The sequence below is a fragment of the Histoplasma capsulatum genome, genomic scaffold (assembly GCF_000149585.1).
Source record: "Histoplasma capsulatum NAm1 scaffold_5 genomic scaffold, whole genome shotgun sequence".
Classification (NCBI taxonomy): Eukaryota; Fungi; Ascomycota; class Eurotiomycetes; order Onygenales; family Ajellomycetaceae; genus Histoplasma; species Histoplasma mississippiense.
The window spans coordinates 2,391,596-2,401,125 of NW_001813978.1; the positions used below are offsets into that span (position 1 = coordinate 2,391,596).

The following is a 9,530-nucleotide window of genomic DNA, read 5'->3' on the forward strand; positions in this document are numbered from 1 at the left end:
TTCTAGAGAACCCTTTCCCACCTACTCTCCTCGCAGGTGTCTTATCGCAGCCCAGCATATGCGCCCCTTCCAGCCCCTACCGATGCTATTCCCACCAGCTCTCTTATTCACAACATACCTCAATCTACTAGACTACAAGGTTGATGCCGCCGGCATAAATGCTGCATGGTCAGGCTTATATTTGCTCCTGGCTGCGAAAAGGAAACAACCGTTCATGCAAAAGTGGGGAGCTAGAGGGATTGTGAGGGGTGCTGCTATGGGTCTTGGGTTTACTAACATGGTTAGTGGTGGGCTAGTCTATATGCTTGGAAAGAGGAGGGGGGATGACGGTGAAGGACTAAGTATTTGAAGAAATTATAACTATTCGGGATGGCATTTTGAAATTTTATTGTATTATATCCGACTATATTAACCTTATAGTTATGGCATTGGTGGTGTTATAGGTATGTACAGTAAAGCATGGAATTCTTTTTTTGTGCAGGTTCAGCTTCTCCATAATGTGTTGGACACATTTGTTTGACGGGTTCGGGCGTTGGCCTTGGGCTGTTCGTATCGTTCATATAATATCCGCTAGCCGTTTAATTATATCGTCACTTGTATGTAATAGCGCAGGTCATGCGAGCATTCGATTCTCGGATTACATGGTCTATCGAGGGGTCGTTGAAGCATTGTCATAGCTAGCCTCGATGTTTAAATACAACCGCTATAACCCCACTGGCCGAGAAGGGGTGTGACAATTCGTCGCCGCTGATGCCCGCCAGAAATTCACAAAGACTGCACGTGTACCAGTGGATGCTTAGGTGTTGTAAATCATTACATTTGAAAACCCTCGTACTTCATGAGCTACCATACAATCTCTGGGATACTACCCAGTCGCAGATATCGGGTGTGACAAACTTCTCCAGTGCGTTGACGTCATTACTAACAGCAGCATTTCTAGCTTTCGTTGAGCTCATATCTTCTTCTCCAGTTTTCGCTCCTTCAACTAGCTCGATACGCTGAGCCCATTCTCGCTTGCCTCCATCAGATTCCCTTGCCCCTTGAGCCAGATTCTGCAAGAATAATTCCTGATCCTTTCGACCGCCCCACTCAGAATCAGGCCTGAACGTCACTCTCAGTCGATGCTGAGCAAAGAACTGACTTAGAGGTTGGAGAGTATGTTCGGGGGGATAGTATTTGCAATCAAAGATTCGTTCTAGTGTATCGTATCCCGTAAGTAGGATTTGTTCAGGCGAACCGGGATAGAAGTTCGACGTGGATATGGCTGCTGCTTTGTCTATGAAATATGGCAACTTTGTTATTCCGATGTCCACAGTTGGGGCTCTCTGTTGATTTCCCTGTACATTATCACTGTGGACGCTGACTTGTTCGAGAGCGGACTGAATGTCTTCAGCAAATATCCGCATCATGACGAGGCGATCCTCACATGAAGCCGGCTTGGAAGCCTTGTCGGCATTCTGCGTGGCGAGAAGAAGCAGGAGTCTGACAGATGATGTATTGTCATGCCGGAGGAGGGCAGATTTGGCAATGCTGAGATGAGCACGAGTTGGGGGGTTGAAAGATGAGTCTAACACATATAACTTGGCTGGCCGCCCCGCTTGGGGTTTGCTTACGGGCACTGTGTCCAGAATGTGGAAAACATCTGAAGATGAGATGAAATTCTGGACAGAGGCATGATATGTCTGCCGCAGGTGATGCAGAGATCGAACTTGAAATTTTGTCGTCATTGGAAGATAAGGGTCGTCAATGCTATCACAGAAAATCAAGAATCGCACTGGTAGCCGTGAGGATTGTCATAGACAGGAGTTTTATTCTAAAACAGTTGTTGGCCCAAGTAATTTTCGTTTTACCCGGCAGTATTAGCATATTTAACTAAATAAAGGATTCAACAACAAACCTTGTGGATGTTATATTTCGCCCAAGTCCCAAGTCAAAAATAAATGATTAGAGACAAACCGTAACTTCATCGTTATTGCATCGTTTCAGCTGAAAATAAAATATTATAATGATGCAATCCATACTTTTGCCGCCAGAACCCCACAATCCGGACGCAGCGTCAATTGCCGCGCGGTTCCAGCATTGGCACCGACCCGCTTGGCCATTGGGTCAACACCAAAGACTCGTGAATATCCTGGTCACAATCATGCGTTCCATTTTCTAACGGCCACCTCGGTTCCAGGAATACGCTAGTCGATGAGAGCGGTCATATTATTGCGGTTATAAAACATGCAATCTTGTGGGAGGCTTTACCACTACGCAAAAAAAGGATTAAGCCTTAAGGTAGCCTGGCTACCTATTCCTCAAGATATATATATGTATATGCATTATTCACGCCTAAGTCCCCGGATGTTATGCAGATATTCAGACTTGCCGTTGAAGAAGCAGATGCCTGAGTATCTGGACCTTCTTCCTTCCATCCTTTTGTGTCTAACAGGAGCCATCTTGCCATGGTCCGCGTTCTGAGCCTCGAACCGCCTGACCCGCCCTGGGAGACCATTCATTCGCCGACCTCGCCTACTTGAGTGTGTCGCTTCTACTTTTGTTGGACTTCAAGGCATGAAATGAAAATTATAGACTTAACTCTGGTAATTTGTGTGGATTCTCCTTTAACCTCCAGGCTAGTGGTGAAAGTCCAATTTTACCCATTTCATTTGGCGCCTTATTTAATCGTTATACAGCCGTTGATTTTGCTTGCACCGTATATCTGCTTGAACCCCTACTTTTTGCCGCACAACTGGACAGCTGATATCAAGTTCATCAATCGCACCTGTTATCAACGAATGGCCTCACCATCATTCCCCAGACAAAGATCTTTGCATTTCAAGTATTGGCGCGGTAAAATGGCTCTGAAGCAGCATGCCGCAAGTGTAACAGTAAAGGCACATAGCTGCACTGTTTTCTGACACTAGGGAATCTGTGCGTTGCCTAGAAACGTGACTCGAGAACAACGACCAGAATAGTGACTCCCTCACTCATGCACAATGTATCCCCACTGGAAAAGTCTGGTTTTGTGGCTTGGACATGAGAACGACTTGTAGTAACATCCACAGTTGGGTGCTATAGGTTGGCTAATCGCGCAATTCTAGCTCGAACGCTGCCGGCCCTGTCATGGACTTGCCAGCCTCGTCAGCCTCCTCAATAGCGTTGCTCAACTTGGTTTTATTGCGCTTGCGCCATGCTAGGACAATTGCTGAAGCGCGGATGAATTCGAATATCAGTTCCGAAGCTTATTTGGCTTGCTGGTTTGCAATACTACCTACCTTCCCGAGGAATTAAGTGGAGTTCCTTCCTCTGACGGTATTTCGCTTCTCAATTGCTTGTCTATATCAAGTTCATCAAATTACTTCATACAATCTGAATTAGTCCTCACAATTCAATCTCTAAATATTTATGGAATCGCTATTGCTTAGCTAGGGGCCCTGGCCTGATGCTGGGTTACAACGGCCACTTCTCCGGCATAGATTTCTATTCCTACTAGTCTTTCTTATGATGGTTGGGGCATCTTGTGCGGCGTGGGTGAGCATTGGAGGTCACCAAGCTCATGCGCGACGTCGTGATCTACTTCAACATTCCATGTGACGTAATTGGCAATATTTTTCATGCGTCAGGCCACTCAAAATTTCGCCATTCAGCAGGTATGACCTATTGAGCGGCGACTATTGTCGCCGGCTCTATGCATCCTGCAATAACCAACGAGTTCGGGCGGATAGAATCGCTAGAACTGGATTGGGGACGCCACGTGCTGCTGGAATTTATGGATAATATCTAATAACCCGGGAGAGACTCGACTCCAGTAAAGAAATGGCGGACATACTCATTCAGTATGCATGTTGGAAACGAGGGAATAAAATATCGTAACGCGCATTATTTCAAGAGCCATCTGTTCTTGTTTTGTTTAGGGAAAAGCGGAGAGATAGTATTTTGTCCGAATCATTTAATTTCAATCTACTCGTAGATGTTGTTATTTCTCCTTTGTCTGTCGTATGATAGCACGGTTCGCATATACGTTAGTAAACAAACCACCAGCAACCCCCTACGTGATATATAGAGATCAAATGTCCCTTTGGAGCTTTATATGAGAAATATTAACTGGGCTTGTTGAACAATGGCAATATTATATCCTCATGCCGTTCGAGCAATTATGTAGAGTACATGTAGGACCATGTCTGGTAGTATCGTATTTTTAATTCCAATTCAAGTGGGAAATGCCGTGGGTCAGGAAATTTTCGCCTGGATATATTAAACCTCCCAAGGCTTGGCTATGCATGGAGGCGAGGGTCCCATGCGATGACGGAGGTCAGGCCCATGGTTCGAGAAATCAGTTTTTGAAAAATGGCAGACGAATTCGTTGCATGCTTCTGGCGCAACCTGGATACTGTGAGTAATAACGTCAAGCAAGGACTTTGAATTGGAGAGCACGACTGTATAAGGGGGACGAAATATTGGTATGCCGGATTGAGCGCCGCAAACGTGATCTAGATATCCCGTTTTTCATGGATCCAGAACGTGCTCCAGTAGGTCCAGTACAAGCGGTTGGCTGGTTCGCTGTCCATCACCATCACAGACAAACGCCCACCAACACGCCTTACAAAATTCAGTGGTCCACACCACGCGCATCGCGATGTGTAACTGGTATTACTAGTTATAGGCGGGCACAACGCAGAAGCAAACGCAGGGCAGATTTTGGAGGAGAATTGCTCCACAGCAAGCCGCGTTCATTTTTTGAAACAAAGCTGGTTGTTGCTCAGGCCGAGCCGGTGGCATTCCTACCGCGAATTTCTCGCGTCCAAACATCATCCGGAACAAAGCGAGGATCAGTTACTACATAAATAATAAAGAAATAAAGAAAGAAATAAATAAATAGTTACCCAAGTGTTACGGGTTGCTCGTCACTGCTTCATTGGGCTCCATTGCCTTTAGACAATACCGGCTACAAAAGATAACTCTGCGCATTGAAACTCCTTCTAATAACTTGCATGATGGCGATGATGTCACCGCTGCGGCAAATCTCGACGCTGTGATTGGCGAGGCTGACTAGTCAGGGGCACCGAAGTATAAAATCCCCAACATGCTGGGCCGTGTCCCAGCAAGAAACGAACATTCCCAGGGAACCTTTTGTTTCATCAATTCGCACCAATTGTGATACAGCGTCCCTGCTGAGATCTATGGAGCTCATAGTGGAACTGGTGCTGTTTATGGAAACTGTATTCGAGTTTCAGATATTCCGACGCCCAATGCTTCATACCGCACTGTTTTGGTTGGAACATCATCGATCCACGTCAACGTACAACGGTTCGATTAACTGCAGGACCGTGCCGGAACATGATCACAACCTTTACTTTGCTCTCACTCACACTCTCTCTACTTTCCTTTTTCTCGCCTTTGGTTTTGGAGCCCCACGAGGCGAGAGAGAGCGGCCATCCAGAGGGAATTTATCGTATAGTAGTTTCGCTGTCAAACACCAACACCAAAGTCCGTTGAGCTCGAGAACCAATGGGCCCCTCTCTCTCTTGTGTGGTCCCTGCAATTAAATATTAACTTTACTTTAGATGCCCGACCGCACTCTCTAGATCTTCCTATATGAGGTTCGCCGTTCCGGACCCCACAGTGTACACAGAGTCAGAGACTGGAACGTGCAAATCCCTATCACTCATGAGTAATATTTCATGAAGAGTGGGATAATTCAACGAATCAGAGGCATTTGCCACCTGCGGGCCGTGCTGTCGAATGGATCCCCGTTGTATCTCCCAAAACTGGGTCTGGAAATGAGTTTACGTCTCATCCAGCATGGGTTGAGTTGGAGTTTGGCCCCTTGGGCAAGTAACGTGGAAGAAGAGTACGGATTACTGATAGGAATGCTCCGCTTGTCGAGCGGCCGAAACATTGTCCCACTTCCTGGAATCAAAACAATACCTGAGACCTCTTTTTGACTTTCCTGCTCTCTCGAGCTTTTACTTTTTTATCCTCCACCTCCTCTCCTTTTTTTTTTTTTTTTTCAACTTTTCAATGTTTTGTTTTCACGTTGTTTTCGAATTTCTCTGTTCTACATTCGTTTATAAACCTTCGCGACTAGGTCGTTTTCCATTCTTCCAATTCAAGTCATTCGTTATAAGCTGGCCCTCGCGAATAGATTTCGCGGTCATTTCATTGACTTGATTGCGATACCTATATTGTTCTTTCGTGGATAGGAAGAACATTAAAGAGGGGTCTCTCGCTTTCCAATCGAATTTTGGAGTTTATTTTCAGTGGCATTGATTGCCAAGTCATCTTCAACATGGATTTCATCCGCAAGTTATCCATCGCTGTTGCTGTAACTGCGGCGGCTTTAACTGAGGCTCATCCTTTGAACGAATTTGGCTACCGTGATTATCCGGCTCAGTCCAATGGCAAAAACGAATCATCTAGCTTGGTATATTCATCAAGCCAACCACCCATTCTACCCATGTCCTTCAGCGACAACTCCACATCTGGGTCCTCAACCAGCGTTCCAACTAGTTACACTCCACCGGCTAGTGGATACATCGGCCCGTTGACCACTACAGCTGCCGCAAGGAAGAACATCTCCATGTCACAAGTCCTCAAGCCTGCTTTGACCACAGGTGGACCCCTCACCATTCCGGCTGTACCGTTAAACACCACCAAGTTGACAGTTACAGTGACTTACAATCTCGGAAATAGAACTCGGACCTCCAGTATCACGCGAACTTCAACCATTGGTCCAACTCCGGTATGTCTCTGCACTTCAAGAAACAGAAATCACCCGTACTGACTTAGATATTCTAGACTCCTGACCCTGAATACATTAATTTGTCAACAACTTGGACAAGTACTACGACTATGACTGTGCCAATGACAGTAGGTCCAGGAAGCCCAGGAAGTCCAGGAAGCCCGGGAAGCCCAGGAAGCCCAGGAAGCCCAGGAAGCCCAGGAAGCCCAGGAAGTCCAGGAAGCCCGGGAAGCCCAGGAAGCCCAGGAAGCCCAGGAAGCCCAGGAAGCCCAGGAAGCCCAGGAAGCCCAGGAAGCCCAGGAAGCCCAGGAAGCCCAGGAAGCCCAGGAAGCCCAGGAAGCCCAGGAAGCCCAGGAGGGCCCAGGTGGACTTTCAGTCTCCGGATGCCCTCACACTAGTATTTTAACGGTTACCCTGAAGGAAACCGTCTTTCTGGTATGATTCTTTATCGACTCTTTAGCACTATTTTTTTTTTTTTTTTTCTGACAAAAACTTCAGTCCGTTAGTGCGCCTCCTATGTCGGTGATAGTCACGCGAATTCCACATAACAATGATACATCGACCACTCGCCCAGGTGCTCCCTACCCTACCGGTCCACAGGCCCAACTTACTGGTGCTTCTGGGTACTTGAGAAGCGCGCGTCCGATGCCCTCCAGAGGCTATGGCTATTGAAATCCCGTTCTGTAGCACAGCGCTGCTTGAAACTTACTCCAAAAAAAAAAAAAAAAAAAAAAAATCCTTGATGACTTGAGTGGGGCTTCACAAGCCCTTAAAGCCTCAAGGGCAGGATAGGACACCCAGTGTGGACTGGTCTGCGCAGAGACAAAACTCTTCATAACGAGGAAAATACTGCTGTTTGCTGTTGAGATTTGTTTTTTTTTTTCTCCCCCTACTTTCGTTTTTCTCACAAGACATCTGGGTTACGGTTACGGGGGGCGTGGGACTTCGAGGAGGCAGGCAGGAGTTCCGGATTATAGGAGCTGGCGTCAAGGGAAAAAAAAAAAAAAAAAAAAAAAAAACTACACGCTGGGCTTCAGTCAAAGGAGTTTCTTGAACTTGCTTCTCGCGCAATCAAACCCCTTGAATCCCTTTCCCAGTCTTAGCCAGCAACGATTATATATTATATATATATGATGGGCCGCGACTACTCTTTATTCTTCCGATTTAATAGGAAACGGCAGCAGGGGATTTGATCATGGGTCAACAATCCATCTTCTACCAATTGCAAAATTAGAAAACCTGCTACCTTTGAGCCATGTACCTTTCTTTAGCTTAGCTTGTTATCTCTCACGGACCATCATAGTCTGCCCCCTTTAAGTTTATGGTAACAAAAACAGTAGCAGCAGGCATTGTTGGTTTTCGAGGTTGGATAATACACGCACACAGAGAGGAAGAGAGTGGGGGGGAGATGGCTACGCTCCTTAATGCATTCAAAATATGCTAAATATAGAATCAAATCAAAGGGTGGTATTACCCAAAAATGATATGACCAAAGAACATACATCTAAGTAATTTTTTTTTCCCCTTATTTTGTTGTTGTGATTCCGACCAAGATTAAGATACGGACATAGTCACACTGCGTCAACAGTTGGATGATAGGCTAAATTGTAAAAGAGCTGTATTCGATTGTTGCAGGTATCAAATCAACCCGAATCAACCTCCTACCTTTGATGAGACTGCTTCAAGCCCGTAACGAGAGATTGTTTGCCGTGTATTCTGCCACTCTAACCATGTCATAGCTTGTAACAAGCAATCAGCGAGGTCGTCAAGTTTTCCAATTTCAAGTGTTTGAGAGCCATCCGCTCCAGTGTGGGGGGGCATATTAGAAGAAGAAGAAGAAGAAGAAGAAGAAGAAGAAGAAGAAGAAGAAATTGGAATGATAAAGCCCCCCTTTTTCATAATACTTGCTTTTCTCGTTTTCTTTCCCCATTTCTTTAAGTAGGCATTGACTACCTCATTCACCTGACGGTCGGTGCTGAACTGTATACTAATATGGTCACCCAAGTTGGCTGGCTGTGTGCCGCTGACGTGTGATCCAGTACACGAGGAGAGCAGTCTGCCAATGAGATCTATTTTGATTTGCTTGCGCCTATTCGGAGACATCGATTGGGATATATGTTTCGTTGATGGGGCCGCTGTCCTTTTGGCTTTCGGTTCCGGGGAGAGATCTTCTTCATCACCCATCCAGTATTTCATTATCCGTTGAGGTTCCACGCCTTGGATGACAATGTTGGCTACGTCGCCTTTCCGCTCCTGTTGTATTGCACGAAGAACTGCGTAAAGCATTCCTTCGAAAACGCCGACTCGAATGGTCCATTCCTGGACCGCACTACCTCCACCAGATCTAAACCGCTGCCTTTCAATAAGGATGTGTGTTGGTTTATATGTTGCGAGAAGAGATGACATGAGGGTGTATGCATGTGCGGCGTAGAGTTTGGGAGCAAAGGATTCTTTCTCCTGCTCGTTTTGCAACACAATTCTATCGTACTGTCCAGCGCCAAGTATGTTGAGTGCTTTCGTTTTGCTCCCTTTAGCGATCTTGCCTTTAGGTTTCATTTCCTCACCCATGTGAAAGTCCAAAACTGAATTCGATGCAAGCGAAGAAACAGATAAGCGACACCACGCATTTAAAATAGGAGAGCTCAACACCCCAGCCTGGCGTGGAGGAACTAGCAAGTGAGCAAATGCTAAATTTCGAATGCCCATGTCAATACTGAGGATTCTCGCCGGTTCTTTGTCGCTCATGAATGCTTCTTCTAGACTAGCGTTTTGGGCGACGGGCCGTGGTTCACCGTGGAGAGAA

General features: G+C 46.1%; 4 protein-coding genes across 4 annotated transcripts; 2 read left to right on the plus strand and 2 right to left on the minus strand.

Annotated features, from left to right (window-relative positions):
* Positions 1–836: 836 nt before the first annotated feature.
* HCAG_05570 (conserved hypothetical protein) lies at positions 837–1,727 on the minus strand (the record flags this gene model as incomplete). Its single annotated transcript, XM_001540053.1, has 1 exon — positions 837–1,727. The coding sequence occupies one exon, from the start codon at positions 1,725–1,727 to the stop codon at positions 837–839; it is 891 nt and encodes a 296-aa protein (XP_001540103.1).
* Positions 1,728–4,332: 2,605 nt separating this feature from the next.
* On the plus strand, positions 4,333–5,302 carry HCAG_05571 (predicted protein; the record flags this gene model as incomplete). Its single annotated transcript, XM_001540054.1, has 3 exons — positions 4,333–4,377; positions 4,865–5,037; positions 5,149–5,302. 3 exons carry the CDS (start codon positions 4,333–4,335, stop codon positions 5,300–5,302), a joined length of 372 nt encoding a protein of 123 aa, XP_001540104.1.
* Positions 5,303–6,274: 972 nt separating this feature from the next.
* HCAG_05572 (predicted protein) lies at positions 6,275–7,399 on the plus strand (the record flags this gene model as incomplete). The annotated part of the gene is made up of 4 exons (XM_001540055.1): positions 6,275–6,727; positions 6,784–6,855; positions 6,884–7,162; positions 7,226–7,399. The coding sequence occupies 4 exons, from the start codon at positions 6,275–6,277 to the stop codon at positions 7,397–7,399; spliced, it is 978 nt and encodes a 325-aa protein (XP_001540105.1).
* Positions 7,400–8,380: 981 nt separating this feature from the next.
* Positions 8,381–9,472, minus strand: HCAG_05573 (predicted protein; the record flags this gene model as incomplete). The annotated part of the gene is made up of 1 exon (XM_001540056.1): positions 8,381–9,472. The coding sequence occupies one exon, from the start codon at positions 9,470–9,472 to the stop codon at positions 8,381–8,383; it is 1,092 nt and encodes a 363-aa protein (XP_001540106.1).
* Between the last annotated feature and the right edge of the window lie 58 nt (positions 9,473–9,530).